This window comes from Atta colombica, unplaced genomic scaffold (assembly GCF_001594045.1).
Source record: "Atta colombica isolate Treedump-2 unplaced genomic scaffold, Acol1.0 scaffold126, whole genome shotgun sequence".
In the NCBI taxonomy this organism is placed as follows: Eukaryota; Metazoa; Arthropoda; class Insecta; order Hymenoptera; family Formicidae; genus Atta; species Atta colombica.
The window spans coordinates 2328169-2352932 of NW_017259213.1; the positions used below are offsets into that span (position 1 = coordinate 2328169).

The following is a 24764-nucleotide window of genomic DNA, read 5'->3' on the forward strand; positions in this document are numbered from 1 at the left end:
GCGACAGCAATTTGTTGTGGTTTCTAGGTATTTCATTTGCAACTGATGATTTCGTAGCTACTACTCATTACTTAACCGCAATAATCAGTTTAGTCAATTTAAAGGAATGTTGTATTTACTGAAACGCCCGGCGTTCATTTTCTACCTTCCTTAATTTATATCTTATTAGCATCATTTCTTGCGTATAATTTATTTGTACAGAATATTGTATAATTAATCTTTCGAACGGTTCCTTTTTTAATCTTATTCGCTTTAATATTACTTCGCTACATTTATTTATTGAACACTAATAATTATCGAGAGAGAAATTTACGTGTGCATTTTCTTTTTCTATAAATTTTCTTTTAAAAATTAACACACAATCCACGTTACTCTAATAATATATAAAAATAATGATACACAGTCAAATGATTAACGATAGTATCTGTAGTAATGCCTCTTAAAAAAAAAAAGACGAGAATGTCAGAAGCTTTCAACTGCAATTGTCGACCGTAAGTTAAATTGCACCGTCAGTGGACAAATTATTATCTCCGGGCGTTCCGAATCTTAAACGCATAATTAGGCGGTTCGCTAATAACTTCCGCGCTTACATCCAACGAGCGAATCGTCCATTATGGAATAATGAATGAACAGCCGGACGATGACAAGTCATCATTCGGATATTCCATTACGTTTAATCATCGATCATTACGACGGATGCCTAATGATCCTTTGCGGGGACGCGAATACGAATGGTCGCCACGTCACGTCAGTATTATTCTCATTAGAATTGGACGAGATGTCGAAGTATTGGAGTAGTATTCTCAACAATTTAAGACTGGATTCGAATTTAGCACATACCATTTTATATCATTAGTTGCTTAGCACAACGGTCCACGATGTACGTAATTGCTCTAGAGAGATATGCTAAATCTTATCTTTGCAAACGGACCGGCACAATGATTTTGTAATGATGCTATTAATGTAGCTATTATAGAAATTATTAAAAGTGGCCAGTTAAAAATCGATCATTAAATTAAAATCAACATTTTATACGTATAGAGTAAAATTCTGTATTGAATTTCAATTGGATCCAATCGTATCAGTCTCGTAGATCGTAACAGTGAAATTTTACCAACAGCTTTCGCTTTTGCAAGAGGCTATATCGCTATTAAGCATATTCACGAAACAAAAAAGAAAGAGAAATACTTAAGAAGGGAGAAAAATACGAAATCATTCCGTTTGCGTTTAGCTTATGTGTATAATTTTTGTAAAGTACGCGAAGAGAGAAAGCTTATATATGCAGAAATATATATATATAGAGATAGATATATTATATGAAAATAGATATATAGTTCGTTGAAACTAGTTCTTTTACATCGTTTCTGACCTTTTTTCTTCTGTTTTTTTTTTTTTAATGTTAACGTATGTAAGTCAATTAAATTATTCGCTAGCTCGATAAATCCATTTGGTGCTTGGTGTATTTTCGTCCATTGTTGTTTCCGTAAGCTTTTAAAGCTTCTCTTGTCTATTTATATACATATCTATATTTATTCCGCGACGTCTCTTTAAACATTTCGTACTTGCACGATCGATCATACCTGCTCACTGAGCTGAAGACAATAATTCTTTCCTGAATAGATATGTGGCCTAAGCGGGGTCAGAATCCGAGTTCTGATCGATTTATTTTAATTCGATCTTTGCATATAAGGCGACAACTGATCTCGAAAAATATACGCACAATATATTTATAATGTTTCAAATCGGGTTTAATTTCCATTACATCTATTAGAAATTGTTTATTAGCATTTAATTAAAGAGAAAAAATAATCTTTTTAATCAAAATATTAGTAGATATTTACAAAATATTAGTAAATATTTGAAAATTGTTCTGAAGTGAATTATAAAATCTTGTTTAAATACGTATCTATTAATTTTTCGCTTTGACTTCTAAGTTTCTCTAAATTTGTTTCTTTCAAGGTAGAAATTTGGCAACAATTTTCAATCGAAAATCATACTATATATAAAATCATCTATATATAAAATATAAGTTATATATTGTTAATTTAAAAAATTTAAATTAACTGCTATTAGTAATTATTATTTAATAATCCTATTACTTTCAAATTAATCTATAAATTTTTGATTGTAAGTTTACTTTTGTTGCATTATACAATAAAAACGTGTATAACAGTAAACGACAATCCAATGACTCTAGAATTAAATTTTTAAATAAAATATTGTACTTAACGTACTCAGAAAATACGTGCGTTTATTAGTCGAATACTGCCTAAATAATTTTAACGAGTACAATTATTTGACCCAAAACAACGCTGTCAACAATTACGATCGAACCACCGATGTATCTGCAGATAGATCGATATCTTGCAGATATCATATCTCGCAAGTTTCGCAGTGTATTTTGTTTTTCTGTCTTTCATATTTAATTTATTTATAAATTACTTATATGCGACACTCATCCGCCATCTCTAACGTTTTGTTATTAGAGAGAACGGTCCTAGTGGCGAAATATAATGCGAAGAGACAATCATCGCATATTTTCTTTGATTTCCGTCGAATCGATCGACTAAAAATCTCTTTAATTATTTCGCCACTTGGATACCATTAACCTTGTTTTTCTCCTTTCTCTGTAACGTTGATTGTATGGATAAAAAACATAATGATTGTAATACTATAGCCATTTATAATAAAACATCCTTTTCTTAAACTATTACGTTCATTCAGTAATAGAACATAATTAATTAGAAAAATTATAAACTCGATACTATCTTCTTCATCTTATTGCGTGTTGCAAATGTTTTTATACAAATTTTTGTAATATAATCCTTACTTTAAAATTTAACGCACTTTAAACTATTATTTTTACCGATTATTTTAATATTTTCAAAAAGCTTTTATACTCTCGTTAGAGAGAAAGTTTCCTTTTTTGATTGAGTTTGAACTTGCACTTTTTTTTATGTGTTCTGTTATCTAAACTCACTTTTATCTCTCTCGATTCATATATTTATATATTCGCTTATTATTCAAACATTTTCTTGTAAATAAAAAAATCAGGTTTCATCATCTGACTTCTGATATCGCCTAAACGCCTGATAAGACATTTTTCAAAATTTATATTGATCACAGGTAAGAGATTCGTAATATTTTATTCTACATTTTTATTTTATAATACATATATTAATCAAAATAAACTCTCTAGGAGATATTTCTCATCTTCTAGAATATTTCGATATAAGTCTATAAAGGCAATACCATAAACTTAAAAATGAAAATGTATAATTTAAAGCTTTTTTCATATATACTATCGTCAAAAACTTTAGGACCACCAATGTAATAATATGTATAATGTATAATCTTAAAACACGTAATTTATGTTAAAATTAATTAATGATATAATTTATGATAAAAAAAGTATAATAGTAATAAAACTAATATAAAATAAGTTAAATAGCAATTGTTTTTTTATTTAATTATTATATCTTCAGGGTCATATAATGCTGTGAAAAAAAAATTGGACTTGCATATATTTTAAATAAAAAGAACACAAAATTAAGTCTTTAAAAAGCTAAGTCTTAAACTTTCTGACGGTAAGGTATTTTTTAAATATTTCTTTTTCCTTTAGATGTATTTTCGTCATATTGTTTTTAGATTATAATTTAAATCAATCGCGCATTTTTATTTAAGACAAATCAAAATATTTGCGCAACAAGAAAACAGAAATGCTAAAGACGCTTCTTGTTAATTTTTCAGAATCTCATATGCTGTGCCAGCGACGTCTTGGAGGGAGGTCGCGGGGTCGTACGTGTCGCAGTCACTGTGTCCGAACTATTGAGGTTTCACCAAACACGTTCACCCTTACAGACGTCCTCGAGTATGCCGAACCACGTGCCTGCTTAGCGCCAGACTATCTAATTTGCGGGGTCGCCTAGCGAGAGAATCCGGAGTCCATCTTCCTCTCGGGTAGGAAGAGGCAAAGAGGTGAGGATGAACTGCGAGCGAGGTGACAGCGACGGATGTGCTCGAAATGCACTTAAGATGTGCTCCTAGACAGAGACAGATGAGGAGCTCGACGTAACTCTCCTTTCCTTCGAATCGTAAAGATTGAACTGAAATTTGTTCAGTCGCTTCAATTTCAGCGTAAACGATATGTTCGCAGATCAGCAATTTGACACGCGAGCTGATTAGTCAATCCTTAACTGATCTGACTATATAATTTTACTAATTATATATGAAATTTTTTAAATTTGATTTAAAAAATAGCGTTCAATCTCATCAAATAGTTGAAAGAGAATAGAATTTTTAATCGAATTAGAAATTTCAAATAATTTCATATATAAATTTTGTATAGCAGATTATTTAGATATCTCTAAACTCTCTCCCATCCTCCTCAGTTAAGGATTAAAATCAAAACTCGGAAGAAAACTAGGATTTAGGTTTAATAGCGATACTTAATTATTAAATATTAAACAAATAAAGACTTTTCAGATGATATACACAGCTGAAAAACATAAGACATAAGAAAGACGTCAGAAAGAGATATCAGTCTTTTAGACTTCCATTAGATATCTAAAAAACGTGATCTTTCATGAATCTTAGGTATTTAAAGCACTTTCTGATCCATAAAATGTCCTTTAAATGTCTGAAAGATGCCCGTATTTTTCGAATGTCTAGGGGACATTTTGGGACTTTTGCGGTATCCAGATTATCTCGCAACTAGTTCGAGAATCATTCTTAGAAATACAAGTTTCTGAAGTGATTCTTTATCAAACCGACAATAAGTCGCTTTGTCGCCACGTCTGTACGAACGCTCCGACGAATCACTTTTGAAATCGTCACGAAGAGCGATTCGTCGAATGGTCGATCGCACATCAAGCTAATCTGTGTGGAAGAAAACTCTTTTTTTGTGTCTTTTCGCACGATAAGCAATTTTCTGGTGTTAATACCAAGCGACGGATTTCTTTCAAACTCGCTACGCGAATCTCAGATAGGCACGAATTCGCGCACTTAACGTAACTGCGATCAACCATGACATATTTAATTAGATATATAACGAATTTTATATCGAAAAAACGAACACGATAATGCTTATTTTTGCTCGTAGTTGCAGCCAGGTCCTTCGAAATCTCGGGATGAAAACGAGGTGGATATTTTATAGAACAGCTAGACGAAATTTGGAGATATTGGAAGGACCTATCGAGATCCTTAGGTTGTATCCACTTAAAATTTTCAAATATCATTTAATTATCATAAAATATAAAATTAAATGATCCAATTTTATCAAGAATATATAATTAAATCCTGATCAAAGAAGCAAAGAGAGTCTAATGGACATTCAGTCTTAAGGATCTATTTCGCTAGCAGCTAGGCTGCTAAAAATGTCGGAGCTTTCGAATAGTGTAGTCCTGTATATCCGTGATCCAATATCTCGCATGCATGCGTCGCCACAAGCTGAATTTATAGACTAGGCTGGCAACTCGTAAATACGAGCACTCCAAAGAAGAAATATATCTGCGTTACACGAATTTTTCATTTCGATCGCTTCATAATTATCGTTACTCGCTCTAAACGGAAATAGTATACGTAAATGAATTCATTTATTTTGAGATATTATATTTTGTATCGAACCCTCAAGTATATCCTATTGACTGCTGACTGTAGATCCTGTACTTAATTGAATTTAGAACAAGTCGAGGATTTAATCCAAGAATGGAGTTATTTCCAATGAAAAATCTTGACTTTATCTTGGATAATCGAACTGTGTATGAGTTTGAAGTATTCTTAAATAATATGTTTTTATATATTAATTTTCTTATTGTGATTATATTATATAATAATTTTTTAAATCAACTTATTCTTAGAAAATATTTCCCAATGTACGAAAGAAATTGTTCATTTGATTGACCAAGATAATTAATAAATTAGATAATCGGATATTGTCTGAATAAATTAATTAGAAAAAAAATTAATTAATATATTGATAATCATTTTAATTAATTGCTATAATATTATAAGGGATCCTTTTTATATAATTATTATCCTTGTGTTATTTAGTATACGTTTTTACATAATAAACCTAAGAATAAAAATTGTTATATAAAAATATCTGTACTTATAAAAAATATATACTTGAGGGTTGATATTCGGTACTTGTAATTCGCAAAAGTAATGTCTCATTCCCCTCCAAAGAAATGTCGCGTCAAAAGATAAGTAAGCCTCTGCACGAGCAGAAGATTAGTTAGGAACTTTCAAATTAGCAAATGATAATTGCTAACGATCGCTACCGATCACGAGACATGGGCATCGTTAATTGCCGATGTTGATGGTGAATCGCGATTGGTTACAGATAAGTGTCAAGTACGTTATTAAAGGCACGAGTAAGGGCCTAAGTACTAAGATAGTCTTATTGTTAGTCATAAAAAGTAAATCATAGTTGTAAGTCAACGCATAATGATTAGTGTTAAACGTATCAATTGTATAATATTAGACTTGTAACCACAGCGATCACTTGAAATGCTATATACGATCGATACGTTTAATTAAGTAATTAAAGCGCAAATTGTTGTGTATTAATTTACGATCACGATTTATTATTATGATTAAATACGATTATTTTTGTACTTAGACCTCGAGGCCTAGGTGTTCAAGCTGGTATACGTAAGCGTTTCATGATTTCAATTTCAGGATGAATTGCACTACAAGGGAACTTTCGATTTATTACAATGAAATTTTCTCGACATATTGTAAATTGTTTTGCAGTACAGATAGAAATCGGAAACCGTAAATATTAATGACGTTAAAACAAAATTTTTTTTATTAAACTCAGCCAAGTCCGATTAAAAATATTTTTGTCTCTTGATACTTCTTTCTATAATTTTTTCTGGATCTCGTTTAGTAAGCGTCAGTGCAATGCATTCTGAATCTTTTAAATCCTACGATTTTCTTCGTAGTCAATGCGCTATGAATCGGTGATTTTTCTAGTTTTCCTAGGCCAAGCAGAAAGGACTTCTGTACTTTGTGTTATCGAAATTCTCGAATAGTTAATTGCGAACCGTTAATTGCGAATAACCCCATTAGGTGCTAAGTCTAATATCATTAATTATAATTGTCTACGTTACGATGATCTTTTAATTTCGATCGATGTGATCATTTCGTATCAGCGTGAAGGAACGTGAAAGATCTCAAATGTCGTGGCTCGAAAAAGCAAAAGAGAGAATTAAGAGGCCCGGCCAGTGCGATAACAGCATAGCATTGACCGACACGCGAACTAACTATAACGTTCATATTTATTGTGCCAAAGATATCTTTTCTCACATTCACGTTCGAGGACGAATTTCATTTAAGTAATCTTCGCCAGCGAGATTAAGGCAGGAATTACCATAAATTAGTATTGTAACGAAGAACGCTTTCTTTGTATTTCTCTTTACATGTGCATCTTAGTATCTTCATCAAACTTTTGTTAAAGCGATGCACAGTCTTTTGCCAACATCTATACACGAGAATCTCACTTTAATTTTTAGTTTTGAAATTTCTGGCTCGTTTTCAGTGGTTTTGATAAATGACTTTTTTGTCAAATGCCGATGTGCTGATTTGTTTTTATTATGACAGTCTGAAATTCATTTATCTGTTTTTATCGTACTCTGCTGTGGCTGTCTATTTTGCGTTAAGGTAATTCAAATCACATTGGGAACTCAGTCAATCTCTCTATTGCAGTTCTAATTATTTATTTGATATTTATTTTGCTTTTAATCTTCTTTCTTTCTCCACTTATTTCTTTATTATTCTTTCGCATACTTATTTGAGAGCAGCATTTTGTTGCTTACGTCGTAATAGACCATGGTATACGCACAAAAGACATGCCTTCGATTTCGCAGTGATTGACACTTACATAGTTGAGATCGCGTCATAAAAAATAGCACAACGTTGCCATAACACGACGACATCGGATCACGTCGAGTTCCCATTTTAGTTTTTAATTTATGTTGGTTACCAATTTAAACTGTATAACCAATTTAAACTGTATAATATTTCGTAAATAAAGTACGCATTTGTTAGAGTGTATTTCAGATAATTTCGCGCTATTTTGTGCACAGATCAATTCTATCTTATTTTTACGGGAAAATATACATATAAAATATACGCATATTTTGAATATTTACGTATGAATTTTTATAATGAAACAAACAAATTGCTTTTTAAAATATTCTTTTTGAATTTATATTCACTACTAAAAGCGAAATGGAGTTGATCACTTTTAGTTATTGCGTGAAAATAATATTTATTTGATTTTTTTTAAATCTCTTTTCGCGTCGGCAGAGTTTTATTATATATCACGAAGAATCGATATTACGAATATAATTTTACGTGATTAAAAGTAGAAATTGTGACTTCGTTACAAGATATACAGCTCGTCCTCGAACCCCTGTTAGATGTTACTTTTGCGCATTTGCGATACACAGTAGAAGCGCAACGTCCTTTTTCTATATTTTGATTTGTTCGAAATTCTTTTACGTTGATCGTAGTCATGTAGAAATTTGTAAAGACGTGTCACTGCGGAATTGTATTACTTATATTCGCCCAAATTAATTGTGTTCGTCGGATTATGCAGGACAATGTCTATTGTCAAAATTCAGCGATGCGAAGCGCCTCAAAGGGCGATATTATTAGTGGAACTGTATCAAATGTGATCTCTTTCAGAATTGCGTTTTATTATTATTATTATATTTTATCTTTACTTCCTTGCGATTTTCAACTTGTCATTGCGACCTACGTAAGTCGCTGTATATCATACATGGTTGAAAAGTAGGTAATTCATTTATAAATTACGAAAAATCGTAATTAATTTCTTTATTAGTAATAAGTAGAATAAGTATTATTTTTACACAAATTAAACAATGCACGAAAAATCAAATTATATTTAATTGCGATGACTTTTTGTAAATAATAGGCTTGAAAAGATTGAACTCATGTATCACGTATTGCGGAATTTTCTTATATAAAAGCATTTGTCATAATCAAAAACCTGTCATTTTGCAATCTTCTGCCGTTCGAGGTGCTTCTAATGGTTGGCTATTATGGCGAATTATGAAACGCACTACGCATTGTATTAAAAATCAATGAACATTACATATGAAATAAATCGAAGAGAATTACTTATCAAACTCGTTCATTTGTGCAAATACCCTCTACCGCAATGTTTTCCAATTTCTAACGCCTTAAAGTCCTTTTCCCTTTTTTTGTCAAATACAAAATTTTCTGAGTTATTTTTATTCTAAGGTATTTTAAAGTTTTAGGGAGAAAAAAATCTGAAATAATATATAATAAATAAATATAGAAGAAAAGATGATAATGTAGGTTCCTGATTCCAATGTGGTTTCCATTCAAAATTTTATTACAATTAACATCATCTCTTGCAAAAGATCTTTAATTTGTTCTTAAATGAGTGTCGAAGTTGTAAAATAATTGATGCCACATTGACGAGACTTTTGTATTGACAATTAATAATGTTTATCTATTACAAGATATATTAAAGTTTAATATATTAAAGTTTTTTCATATCATTTTCAATATAACAATAACAGCTAATTCAAGGCCACTGGCAGAGAGAGAGAGAGAGAGAGAGAGAGAGAGAGAGAGAGAGAGAGAGAGAGAGAGAGAGAGATTATTCCTTTGATGGAGTAATCAATTCATATTTTACACTATTACAATTGCGTATCCCTTTCCGCGCTGATTCTCAGTAGCTTTAAATTAGCTATCATTATTATTTTAAAGAGAGAGAGAGTTCTAGCTAAACATATTTATTTACTTTTTTAATCAATATAACAAATTTAACATTTAAACAGAAAACCAGGACATTTCCGTTTTATTTCCAAAAATAAGATTATTTGATTAAATTGATTTTAACATTTAGTATAGAATATAAATATATCTTATATTATTATTATTAATATATATCTTAAATATGCGTAGATAGAAATAAAATATACGTAGATACAAATAAAAATTACTTTTTTCACATTTTCAATTCATATTCTTTTTCTTCTTTTGCTTCTTCTTACGTTAAGCCTCTGGCCTGTATTACACCTCTCTCATATGCTAATGGTGCGCACGCTGATTATTCAAATGTCACGAGCATATTGAATCTACAGTGTCCATGCTAGTTTCAAATGGCAGATTTTTCGAGAGGTTTCTGTGGGCAAGGAGAGGGTATTCTCGGGAGGTTGCTATTTCCGAGAGGGGACACGAATGTAAATATTTTGATTCCTACTGGGATCAAACCAGAGACCTTTGGCATAGATCAGTGCGCTGTCTGCCATGCCACGCTAGCACTCGCCAACTCATATTCATGCTTTTAATACTACCTTTAATAGTTCAATGAGATTTGGCAACAATCAAACTTTCTTAAGCTCTTGCATATTTATAAATATAAAATAAGAATAAACAATCTTCGTTTCTTTTTTAAAAAAGTCTTAGAATCTTATGTTAAAAAGTTCGACGTCAATCTTCCGTAAATCACTATCACAACATTATCAAACCACCTTTATCATTTAAATTTGAAGCAAACGAAAATTGACTCGATGAGATAAATAATTTCTTTTTACGGCAAATCGAAACCGAGACACTCGTTCGAGACGCACGCGAAGCGAGTCAACCGTTATCTCTTCTCGTCAGAGGAAACAGCCTCCGGAAGAGAAGATTCGGCCAACCCTTCTCGCAATTGTGGGTGGATCCTGATGGGCGGTCTCTCAACCTGTGTCCAACTCCATTTTGTAGCACGAAGGCGGTCCGTAGGTTCTCCACACCTTCCCCTCTACTACCTGATATCACCTTGGGCAGCGCAAGCGATCGACCTCCTCGAAGTGGAGGGAACGCGACGGCGCACATTGCCGGCCAGGAGTTCGCGATACGCGTGTGTGCCGCGCGCCTACAGCTTCGTTCTCTCGAACGGTCTCTCGTTCCGTCATGACGGAACTGTCAAGTCTGTTTTCCAGCCGGCTATCCAATCGCGTTCTGGGTGAATGTCGATGACTTGATCGCAGTTCTTTAGAGAATGTGCCTGAAAGCATGCCGCTCGGACTCGGAAAATTAGAAAAGTGTGCGTGATGCAAATCGCAATAAATAATAAATTCAATAAAAAAGTATTCTAATTGGATACGGCACCTACGTGTATATATATATATATATCTGTAAATTAATTATGTTTGTACTGGAACGCACAACCATAGTTAGAGAAAAATTTTTAAGTGATGAGAGGTGTCAATCTTCTAATGTTATTTTGAGAAGTTAAACAAATGTGCTGGACATCGTGGCGCAAATAATCGGTTTAATGAAGAATTATTGTGTTTTACGTGGATATGACTTTTACACGAATTTATGGAACAATATTATGAATTTTACAATATCTCAGAAGAGACAATGTTGAATATATGTATATACGTAGAAAAAAATGTGATATACCATTCTTTTATTTATAAATACTAAAGTTCACGTTGCAAGAAAGTTTCAGACAAACAGCCATATCGAGGAAGAGTTACTCGACTTTATTAGAAAAAGTGATATTTTCTCTATTTCGAGGATTTTAATAATATATCAAGATTGACCATTAATTTCTTAAAGACTGACAAGAACATTGCAAATCAAGTTTGCAATTGGCAATTTGTGTGATAAAATATTCACGCGCTCTATTCATTTGTAATGTTTATATAATTACAATCATTGTTGGATAGAGTTTTGCTACATTTAGTGATTTCAATGTGTTTTCTTAAAAAAATCTTAGATTGATAAAACTGTCACTCCGCACAAAGAGCTGGGCTGCACAAGATCTCCACCGTCATTACGTCACGAGTATCAGCTGATCGTTTCGCTGTTCGAAAATTGGAAATAATCGCGTGAGGAGCTATTTATTTAATATACGGCGAAGATTGAAAATCTCCTTTCGCTCCGTGACTAGACCTTAAACTGGTTGTGGTTTTACGAAAACAGAAGGAAGATCGGATCAGGCGTTGCGATTCGTAAACACAACAAGGCCGAAAGTTGGATCACGTGAATCGTGAAAGAGTTCATCGATCCTCCCAGATGCGTGTCTGTGCGTGAGTTTATTTACAGGCTCGGCAGAAGTAACTTTTCCACGACGTCAGTCCATGAGTGCTATAACGCGCTTCTGATAACAATTAATGTGATAAAGCGTTTCCGGTCAGAGTTGATAATAAGCAACTCGATGATCCGTCCGAAGATATTATCGAATAACGAGAACGATTGTTTTCACCTGGAAACGGAAATGCAAAGCGGCTACCAACTAGATCCAACAATGGAATATTGGCTCATGAAAGAGAGATTTTCTAGATCATAAAGAAATGATTCATCGCTTAGTAGCGCGAATCTCGGGAAACATCAGTGCAACGTCAGAAGACTGATCATCAAACACTCGAAGCTAATCGATCTCCGAGATCACGAAAAAAAAAAGTGCAATCGATAACGTGTGATATGTGATCATTGTATCCGCTATTAGAAAAAACTGTTCAGTTAGAAAGTTATAATTGAATTCCTAGAGATATCATAGCGACGACTTGACGACTTAACTAACGACGGTCTGCTATCTATGTGTAACATATCCGCAATTGTTACGACGAGTGTGATTCAAATGAAAAAGACACGTGGTGGATGCGAACGAGCAGCTCTTTTTTAAAAATAAGCGAAGTTGAGTCGCGTGACAGGTTCGAATAAAGTTATCGAAGTTGACAGGAAGTTGACAATGAAATTAAGTTGACATTAGAGAAAGAGGGAATAAACAAGAACGCTGTAGTGTTTTGAATGAAAATTGAGATATAAAAATGTAAATGGAGAATGACGTATTAAAGTGGAACCTATATTTTGTTATCGAATCCGTCCAATTGAAACAAATTACTCTTTCGAGTATTATGCATTGAATATTGTCGAACTCGACAATCAGCAAAATTGAAAAGACTAATAGGTGAAGAAAGCTGAAGCTTTTCTCGCGGACAATATTCATTTATTATTCGTTAATGAAGTCACGAAGTCGAAGATGCGGACGACAACGTCGACGACGGAGACGATACGATCTCGATGTGTACGGTGAGAGGACGTGAAATGCCAATTCCTTTCCCCGTTCATTCCTATTCACGAAAATAGTGTGACTATCAACGATGGATCTCAGCACGACGCCTAGAAGGACTACAGAAGGCGTCGGTGAACTACAGAAGACCAGAGTAGCGAAGAGCGTCTTCAGCATCCGCAGTCTTGTCGATGTCGAGGAAACGGAGCTTTCCACGCAGGATGATGAGCGTCCGCAAAGTAAGTCTTTAGATAATCTTACTCTACTTAAATTCATCATTCATCGTGCGACGAGCAAAAAACAATTATAATGTCATAAATTCATCTTTCGAAGAGGCTGAGATATACTGAGATATATATATATATACTTACTTCTTACATTTATCTCAAATAAATAGATATATTTACTCAGTACATTTTTATTATCAAATACATAACATCAAAATACGTTTTTTATAAATCCTTATAGTATCTACAATATTAAAAGATCTTGATGAAATGATATTAATTTAAATTTCTGCTACTTAATCAATTAATTAATTAAATTTTATTACAAATTTTTGTAATGTTTTACATCTTTTAATTTTTTTTTTGTTTTTTTTTACTTTTTTTTTTACGTTTTAATTACCATGAGATGCAAACAAGAAAATTAACAATCATAACACTGTGCCTTATAATAGTTCTAACTTAAATCCGTATTATTAAAAAAATATGTATATCTATAAATGACAGTAATTTTGAAAAATATAAAATTGAATAATCGTATATAAAAAAATGTATAAATATATGATAGATAAAGAACTTGACCAAGAACTTTGCTTCTCTTATAGCATAAATAGAAATAAACGACTATATTTATGATAGGTGACAGGTATATATCATATTCTAAGGCTATATGGTGAACAAGTTAATTATTGAGTTGATTAAGTTAGAAGTGTAATTATTAGTAGATCTATGTAATTTGTCGTCGTATAAAAAATCCATTCTACGTTGATTATATGGTGCTATGGAATCCTTAATTATAGCAATATATAGAAATAATTTGAGTGATAATTTCTTGTATGTGTTTGCACACAAATCGAATGTGATTGGGAAAAAATTCGCGACACGTTTCGTACAGATCTAAAGAAAAGACATGCAATTTAATTCTCGTATATATTCATAAAATTAATAATTTCAATAGATATCTAAACGCGGCATTTTTAATAGACAAAGAGTAATATGAGATAAAAATGTATGTGACATGACAGCTTGAAAGTGCTTATATATCAATCTGTTTACGACTTGAAACATTATTCCTGAGACGATTAGAGATATTTTCGCGTATAATAACAATCTAAAAATTAGTTCAAGGAAATGTGCAAATGTTTTCATTAAATCCGCGGAAAGAAACATTGGAGAAATAAATAATCGATTGTGTCACCGAGATTTCGGAGGAGACGATCAGTTCTATCCTCTTCTGTCAAAGCACGACATTCCGGGGCTTGAGAAACTGCGGATCCAGGGTTTACTTTTTCCTGACGAGTGCCTTTTGTGTCAGAGATTCAGCAAAAACCGACCGCCCTTATAAGAGCGGCGGAGTTAATTAAGGCGCATTTAAAGTCGGTAGATCGCGATAAGACAGCGATTAACTCGAAATTAGTCCGCCCATGGATCTAACAAAAACTATATCGCTGTCGTTATTGCCGACACGTATCAACAGTGTAGATAAATACGTGATTGAAACGATGGCCAATTAGAGTTCTAGAGCGAATTATTACATCACTCCCGTAAGCCCTTCTCTGCCAGAAAAGTTATTCTTAAACAAAAAATTTTTGAAAACGATAATTCACATTCTTATCACTATTATTACTTTAATCCTTTTTTCTTTCATGATTAGTACACGGAAAGAATTTTCGATTTTTCTGGAGAATCTAAAATTTTGCTGGTTGTAGAATGAAGAAAATAATTTGATTACCTTCAAAATAATTTTATTGGAAATTCATATTGGTTACTCTAGAATTAAATTTTTTTGTTACCCAAAAAAATTATTTTCATATTTGTATCTAGTAAAATTCTAAATTATTCAGTAAAATTGTGTTTTCTCCATGTAATTATCTTATCACTAGATAAATGAATTATTTGAATTGTTAGAGATTTCTTGTAAAATAATTGAAAGCACATAGCTTTATCTAATATCATGGCATTACGATAAAAAACTGGATTTCAAAGATAATTACATATTCAAATATAATAAAAACATATAACAATTAAATGTCTAATTTCCGAGTAGTTAAAGTAATTCAAGATAATTTGTCGAGCGTTACGTTTGCAAATAAACGATTATGTCTTTCCTGCGGATTAAAGATATAGTCCAAATTGATACATATGATTTCGATATTTCGTCACTAGATGAATTGAAGCAGCATCGCAAGCATCCATACAACTAGAATGCAGTCACGGGAGAAGCGATGCGAGCGTGGAATAACGGAAAAAATGCTGCCACATGCTGCACCACGGCCGAGTTTCTAGTTGGCCGATATGCAAAATACCTGCCTGACTACGATAACGTCGCATTACTCGACTTTCTTGCGACGAATAAATAGCGAATTACCATTTAGTCGTCAGTTGATAAAGCGAAACGAGCTCGTACGATAACAGAATCTCATTCTCCCAGCAACTCTATAAACTATCGGCTTGTTATCGGATAATTAACAAGATAGCACGTTGATTAACAAATTAACATTACGCACACAACGTAATGGAACGTAGACGCGCGGGATATTAGTTATCAGGGGAAGCGACAAATATCGTATCCTAGTCGGTGCAGCCGAAGAATTATACATAATAATGCAAAGATTTGATTTGGTTAATAATAAATAAAAATACGGTATATTCATATCTTCGTTATTTATTATCGCACGTGACAAGCGTGCGTCATATTTATCACATTATTCTTTAAATTCTTCCTTTATCCGAAAAAGTGGAATGCACCCTATCTCACATTTGGTCTCACTTGCCTTACACTGTATTTACCCGATACGTAAAACAAATTATGTTGCACATAGATAAGCACGAACAAAATAAGAATTGCTAATCTAATATAGTTGCGATGCACTAAGAAGTTAACGAATTCTGCTCGACAGAAAACAGATACGTGAAAATTGTATCTTAAAAGATAATCGTTATTATTCAAGAAGAACATTGCTATCATTATTATCTAGGCGCTATTACTTAGGCGCTTAGATTATTTCCCTGTAGATTTAAATTTTCATAGTAAAAACAAATATATAATATATTAATTTCTATAAAATAAAAATGAAGCACATTCCCACTCAGTTATTACTACTTAAAATATTTTCCGTACACAATTGTAAATTTTTTTTCAGTTTACTTTGTCATCGACGTTCCGAAAGAGGACAGAACCGTATAATTATCGCCACATTAATATCGCACGGGTATTATTAGCGTACTCTCTTGCGTACTTTGTAGGTAAATATTTAAAAATGGGTATAAATAATTACCCACTGTACAAACGCATAGATAAGCGAGCTCAAGTAGTTGGCTTAACAATACCACGGTACAGCGAATAAAAATGTTTTAAAAAGTTACCTTTACTGCGGTAATTACTGTCAGACTTGATAAAAGAATATTTATTTCAACTTGAAAGTTTGAATTATCCGATTGGTTGATGATATTATTTTAACATGTTAGAAATCTGTTAAAATATTTATCGTCATATTAATGTCACGCGATTTTATTTTTTTATAATATTATATAGTTTATTAAGACTTTTTTATAATTACTGATGCAATATTATATGAAGTTCATCATAATTACAATTAAAATGCAGTAACATCTTGATCAAATTTATTATTTAAATTTCTTGTTAAATTTAGAACATCAATTAATTTTTTTCGTTGTTTTGTTTCTTCCAGATAATTAACAAAAAACGAAATTGAAAAAAATGTAATTTAAGATATTTAGAATACTCTTGCGATTACCTCGAAACTGCAAATGCTGACTTTTCTATTTAACGATAGAAATATCTTGGGGGTGAGATGGCATGTGCATGGCTCAACCGTAGGGTTTATCGCCGCCATATTACGATCCGGTCTGGTCGATTAAACGCTATAAATGGCCATGACAGAAGGTGTAATAGAATTGGAGTAACTCCGAGCCAATGGCGCTCCGCGATTAGGGTGGTTGTTCGTGCTCGATTGGCTTTCACGAGCGAGGGTTGATGTTCCCCACGGGTAAGCTATGTCTTTATATCCTCCCATCGGTTCCCGTTATCCCATTATAGAAACGATCCACCCTCGCGTTTAAAATTTCATCGTTCTGGAAACGTTACAACCCCGTACTCACAAATTCTTTATTCAAATTAGTGATTGCAGTATAATTGCATAAAATTACGAAACTTTTATCGTATAAAATCAGTCGTTTAAGACATAGTTATGAGAATTTCTTTTTTAGTATAAATCTCTTTTTTCGCTAAAATGAGGTTATGTCATTATTTTATTATATTCATTAGTGTCTAGTTAAAAAATAACATTTTCAAAAATTTTCAATAAAATGTTTATTCTTTTGATGTATATAATTACAAGAAAAACGTAATAAAATTATCTATTAAATAATTATCTATTAAATAAGAAAAGCAATTAAAAAAATAATGACTTGTTACTTCGTGTTATTAAGAATAATAAATAAAAATAATATTCTATTAGAAATATTCATTCAATGCTGCACGATTGACAGCATCGCTAAAGATATAATCATCGGACATGGTTTATAAGTGCACGACAAGCCGTAATCTATGGCGCACGAATTAAATTTGCAGATCGATCAACCGGACTATTAATCGAGGCTTGTAATCTCACAAAGTCATCGCACTACATCTCGTAATTAACGTATAATTGAATGTAAACGTTATAGGAAAAATGATTTGCGTAATATCATAATTTCTTTCATGCGTTTTTAAAATAGAGCAATTACCATAATCATATTTTAAATACGTTATCAAACAATTGACTCTCTTTCCTTTAAACTTTTCCTTATATACATTTCCAGAGAAGAAATTTCATTTCTTTCCGAATAAATAATTAAATCGTCTTATCATATAAAATATAAACTATTTCAAATTCTTCCGTAAAAGATGTGTGATAAATATTATAACATTTTTTAAACTTTTTCAAGAGAATGGAATAGATTGAATAAAAATTTTACTGATTGGTATGAATGTGTTATGTTTATTGTAAAAAATTGCTTAGCTTCCTTATTATGAGAGATACGTCGAATAACTTATGATAACTTACAATTGGATGCCCTCAGATGGTTCTAAAAGCTAGACAAGCCCAAGAAGTGTTCTCCAAGAAAAGCCTCAAAGGGGCTATCAAAAATTTCAACGTCAACTTCAACGGATTCCTGCAACACCGCGCTGCTAATTGCAAAAAACAAAGTGAAACCCTGCCAATAATACGCGTCGGGCGGGCTGTAAATAATGCCGCACAGGTTTTACACGTGCGTATATAGTGCCGCGTCGACCGCTGATTGGTCGGTTCGCTAATTGTGTTTTATTAGCGTTCGCCCTTTACTCCTCTATTCTTTCTCTGTCCCTTCCTGCTCAAACGCCGAACATCTGCAGTCTTAGCTAACTAACCTACCGCCCATGTACTAACTGCGAGCGACATTGTTATTAAGGGTTCCTACAGCGCATCTGAAACCTACACACGTACTCACGTGGGTCCGCATGCGCGACGACACGAGGATATCGTGCCTTTGATCCTCGTTAAGGAGCTGTTAGGATACTGCGAGAGTCTGTGCTTTCGACGGTTATCAAAGAAAGAAAGGAATAATTGGAATTGCAAGATCACTATTTCTCTTAAAGTCACGTGTATTTTATAAATTATAAAATTAACTTTGTAAAAATAATTCGGAGATTAAGAAAAAGAAAATTGGTTTGAAAAATATTAATCCTCACATTGTAATTTTCGTATTCAATATTGACATTGAACTGTACTAAAGATTACAATTTATCGTTAGCTTTATCTCAGATGTATTAGATGTATTCTCATACATTTCTTTCAATATTGAAATAAAAATTATATCAATATGAAATCGATATTGATTATTAATACATAATAATAAACGTAACGAGACTCGATGAATCAAACTAAGCAATATTTGTAATTATGAAAAAAATACAAAAATGACCAGCGTAAAATTAATATACCAGTGAAATGTAGAATAATGTCGGTATTTATCAATTAATTACTCACGAAATTAACGTTAATTCGCTATCTCTATTTCATTTTTTAATAGATTTTATTTTAGACAAATGATTGGTCGAGACTCTTACGAGTCTCGAATTTATTAATTAATCGTACCAAGTTCGTTGTTCGCGTGAGTTGAGTAAACAGCGTTCGCGCGCGATGCGATCTCAAGGATGAAACTCGAAATTATATCAAGGATCGAACGCGGGCGGGCATTTCTTTATTTTCTTGGCGGTGGGAGTTGGGCCCGGGCGGCAGGTAGGGCAGAGACGAGTCTTATTACGACGAGGAGAGCCGGGCTTGCTGGTGCAATCAAATAAATTAGTCGGAATTACGCGGGCCGCGGAGCCAGCCGGTGGTGGTGCAGGCATTCACCACCACTCGTCCTCGCCACCAATTAGCAGAGCTTTATCCCGCGCTGAGTCTTCTACACACACACATACACATGTGTACGTGTGTATATATTTCACGTAGGCTGGATATATTCCGAGAAATTCGCGGCCGCTTCTCTCGCGAGCGCCGCCGTGGTACCACGAGTCTTTCAAGCATCGCGCAACCCTCCATTGAACGCGCGAGACCCGAGATGATTTGCGAAGTATTGAGAGAATTTATTAGACTGGCGGATAAACGAAAAGCGACGGTACGAATTTTAATGTACGATCACGTGGCGATCGTTTGTCTCGGTTATTTATTAAATGGCGGCTCGTAAGACCAATTATCGGGATACAGGCTGCATGGGGAGTCGCGGATATCTCGCGCAAACTTCCAGTCTGCGATACTATACCTCAATGAGCTTGATGTTATCGTGGTGTAAATCTGACGAGACATTTTGTAGAAACTTTGAATCATTGACTAAGTATTGAGCACTTCCCACAATAATAAAATAATAAATTGAATATACATGTAATTGGATACGTATTGAACAAGAATACTTTCATTGAGGAATAATTACCGCACTGAAAAGAAATATATTAAATTTTAATAAATATTATATTTGAATAGTTTATTTATAATAAATAAATATTTGCTCAATAAAAAGATATGATTGTTAAATCAAATTAATGTTCTTATGCCAAATAAATATATCTTTATATTTATATTAATAAATATATTTATATTAGTAAATATTTATAATTGGTAATATTCAAACAAATTATTTATTAAAATTTTAAATATTCTTTTCAGTATGTTAGATTGCGATATAATTTTGAGTTTTCCATTGCTTATTAACATTGCTTGCTATATTTTACCTTAAATAGATAAGCATTTATAAGAATTAGTAATAAAAATATATTAGACTCTCTTTATAATAATGATGTGTGAAAGACATTTTTATGTGACGAATTTACTTACCGTAAGCATATTATTTAGTCGCGCAAATATATTGCTTTCGTGATACTTTTCGAGGAAAATATTTTGTTAATCGTTGCGCAATTGATCACGGAAAGTAGATTAACACGCGCTCGCCATTTTGACTCCGCTCTCTAAACTGCTCCCTGCATAATGTACCCGCGGGAGAGTGTCGTAATCTGCTAACGAGCCCACGATTCTCGTGGGAGTTGACGACGTTGATGAGGGCCAACAACCGGTACGAACCAGGAAAGAGAGAGAAAGAATGGTAATAACAGCAACATAGTATCGTACAACGCAAACGGCAACGCGATGTAAACGGTTACCGCGTATTCTTGCGTGACGCGTTATTAGCCGATTGGCTCATTAATCGCTCCGTCGGTCCGAAACAAGCCGAAGCCTCAAAGCCTCCTTCCCTCCTACTTATCCATTCGCATAGGAAGTAATTGCTAATCGCTAATTGCGAGCGCAAACACTCCATCCAATTAATCCCTTCCTCTCTATGGCCCGTCCATAGCTGGAGCGGTGCAGCCACCCTTTCAGTACTAACTTACTTCAAATTCGAACAACTTATGTCCCACCTGCAATAGATATGCTTCCTGCAGGTCGAATGAGTTAAAGACGATTGGGCTTATTAGACGATCATCGTGCACCAAGAAAGGTCACCGAATTACCAATCTAATTGCTCTAACGTGAGCCGCGGATCAAAGTGATGATATTTCACGAACGAAGTGATATTTACTTGCATGTATTATTTATTGTTTTATTATCGCTATAACAGATTTTCTATGTGAAACCATCTGTTTTTCGCGGAAATTTCATTACAGCACAAATCATTCCAACAACATTGCAACGTTTCAACGTTGAAACGTTCTAACAATATTGCAATATTGCTGGAATATTAACATCGATTCTGATTAAAATAAAAATGTTACGTTCTATTTTCGTATAATGACAATTGAGGTATGCGCCTTCATATTTACAAATCCTAATTTTTCTTATTTAATTGTCACAGAAATCTTTTTACATTACCAAAGTCGATCCAAGCAGAACAAAAGTAATCAAATTGTTCACATCAAATTGTAACAAGGTTGCTACAAGCTTTTGTGTTGTAAGGATATTCGTTATAGTAAAACGAAAAGCATAAGTGAATTATCCAAAAGCCTCTTCAACAAGATAAAATGAAAAGCGAAATAAAAAATGAAAGGCACAAGTACTCGACTTTCATTTTTTAACAGCTATAAAAGATATTTATATTTTTGTGCATGTTTATATAAATGATTCGTGAAAACTTTTTGACATTTTAAAAACATTTAAGGACTTTTCTACATATTATTATTATTACAAATATAATGTTTTGCATTGTAAAATTATATAATAATACAATTTTTTTCTAACTTTTGATAAATCCAATTAAAATATTTCAAGGATGTTATAATTCTGCTCTTATTTATTGTATTTATGATAAGTTTTATCATCGACTGCAATAAATGAAAAATATTCCATGTTATCTAGAAATTTTTCAAAATATGCTATTTGTATAAATTTGTATAATTCATTATGTAAAACTAAATATTAAAAATAAGAAACTAATATAAACTAATATATATTCACAAATATAAAATATTGCAATAATATCTGTTTTTATAATTTAAAATGTTTTTATAATTTAAAATGTAACTATACAATAAGAACAAAAATCTATCTCATTGAAAGGATACGTATATTTAATAAAATTTTCTTATTGAAATAGTAAATATTGGATGTTCTAAAAATTTTTTGTAGCTTTTTCAATTCACTTTGTATAGATGCTATTGTCAAAAGATATCATCTTATACACATGCAGTTAATTAAGGTAGGAAAATTACTGAGGAATTCCCTCACCCTCCTGTTAATCGGATATTTTCCACCGAACCGGCGTTCCCCTTGGTTTATCTCGAGATGGGGTAAAACAGATCGGTCACGGGTGATCTCCGCAGGTATCACCTGTTAACTCGCCGCCGGTCCTAATCGTTATGAAGGCGCCAGCGTCATATGCTGCACGGTGAAAAGAACGGCTCATTTCCTCGCCCCGTCGTATCTTACACCCTTCTTCCCCTCTTCCCTGTTTCCTTTCCTTGCTGCAACCTAATGAAATTTCGTCTCGGACAAAAATGCGAACCGGCTCGCGCGAGGTGGATAGAAAGATGGAAAAGAGGAAGACGGAAAGGGAGTACGCGAGGGATGGGAGAGACCCCTTTCGATCAATTAAGGCTAATAAATGGCGTCGACGGTGGGGTTGTTGATGGCGAACGGCCATAGGGCCAAGGAGAGGGGAGGGGGGAGAAATGAGAGAAGTGGAAAGGGGAGCAGAAAGGAGAGGAAAGCGTTGCCATAAGTGAGCTGACCGGGGCTCTGTGGGTTTATGCTATTAAAAATGTAAATATCTGCCGGCGGCTCGTTATCGGATGTAAATATGGCGGCGGGCGCGTCCGGGGCCCGGTGCTGGGACCAGATGGGCGGGGTGGACCTTACAGCTCCTTTGTTTCGTTATTTATTGGAATGCATGACCGCGCACGTCGCAACGAAACCCACGCTCCCCTTTGAAACGGGCGAGTGCAACGATCATCTTCTCGATTCAGTTTGATCCACTCTCATCTCGTTTTCGAACTGACTCTTTCGCGCGTGTTTGAGACATTTTAATCTCAAACGCTCATATGGCGAGAAATTACGAAAATTGGACACGCGTGTCTTTCGTCTAAGAGGAAAATGCTACATCATAGATGATTTCTAAATTAATTAAATAATATATAATGTTAAAAATTTATCTAAGACATTGAGAAAAGATAAGATGATAAAATTAATATAAAATAAACACAAGAAAATAAAATATCAATACATTTTAAAAATAAGAAAAAATATATAATTTCCAATTTTATTTTGAACTCTGAGAAGAGATACTTTTGTTTCAATTGAATTCAGAAAAAAATAATTAATATTCTAAGAACTCTATATCTTATTTATTATCATAAATTCTCCTAATTAAAATTTGTTAATAAAACTGAATAATGTAACATAAATATAGTATGTTATATAAATAAAATATCTCAATCAAAATTACATAAAAAGTGCACACTTTCTGCTCTAATTAATATGTTATTAATAGCTACGTGCAAACTGTTAACTTGTGAATGAAATATCCAAATAGAAAGTTCCGCAAAATTAAACAATGATAAATGATCCGACAAGTATTATCAATTCAATCAGAAATTTAAAGCAGACTCGCCGACAGCTTGGATAGAAAAAACGCGACAAACTCCCGAGCTTACGAAGGCGAGAATTTCGTCAGTTGATTCGAACGTGCGCGCCAGTCTTCCTACTCCTCTCGCTTTTTCAGGGCCCGAAGCTTTGATATATGACTCAATAAAACCAGACCCAAGGCGGGCCCGAAGTAAATATCAAACGTAAAATGTTCGCCTCGTTAACTTGTTCCGCAGAATCGGGACGCTATAATAGGGGAGGGAGGAGGGACACGCGCATCCGGACGAAGTGTCAATTAAGAATTCTGCTAATTGATATAGAGCAAATCGATGCAATAAAAGAATAAAAAAGAACAGATGTAATTGTCTGTCCAGACTGTAAAAAAGAACACACTCGTTAAACATACTATTCTTTAATATCCAATCTTATACAGATAAATTGCTGGATGTTTCTATCTCGTCAAATTCTATTTATATCCAGATCTTTATAAATATAAATTACAATTAAAAAAATAATTAACTGTCTCAATTATTATTTTTATATAGCGAATATTCTGAGTATTGTTTAAACAACATATATCAATTATACGTGACATATTAAAATATTAGCATTTTAAATTGAAATAAATAAAGCATTGCGTCCTAAGTCGCAATGTAATTATTTGAAAAATATTATTTTTCAAGCGAGATACAATTACTTTTAATAAAATGCAATGCTTATTCATTTCAATTTAAAATACTAACATAAAATATTTTAACATGTCACGTATAATTGATATACATTATTATAAATAAAAAAAACTTTTATTTATATTCTAATATATTTTCAAAATATTAGCAACTTTATTATTTTGAA

The 24764-nt window shown here is 33.0% G+C and overlaps 2 protein-coding genes across 4 annotated transcripts in view; both read left to right on the forward strand.

The window, feature by feature from the left end:
• The window catches only part of LOC108684186 (leucine-rich repeat and calponin homology domain-containing protein 1), a 48451-nt gene extending 44283 nt beyond the window's left edge, over nt 1-4168 (forward strand). For 2 of the 3 annotated variants that reach the window (XM_018188352.1, XM_018188353.1), the window contains exon 13: nt 3751-4168. In XM_018188352.1, the coding sequence (XP_018043841.1) occupies nt 3751-3897 (147 nt within the window). In that variant the 3' untranslated portion in view covers nt 3898-4168. The remainder of the gene's footprint in view (nt 1-3750) is intronic. The other variant, XR_001931624.1, reaches the window with a different exon arrangement.
• Nucleotides 4169-13028: 8860 nt separating this feature from the next.
• LOC108694984 (homeobox protein aristaless-like) overlaps nt 13029-24764 on the forward strand; it is a 136485-nt gene continuing 124749 nt past the window's right edge. The window contains exon 1 of the mRNA XM_018204684.1: nt 13029-13308. Within this exon, the coding sequence (XP_018060173.1) occupies nt 13161-13308 (148 nt within the window). The 5' untranslated portion in view covers nt 13029-13160. The remainder of the gene's footprint in view (nt 13309-24764) is intronic.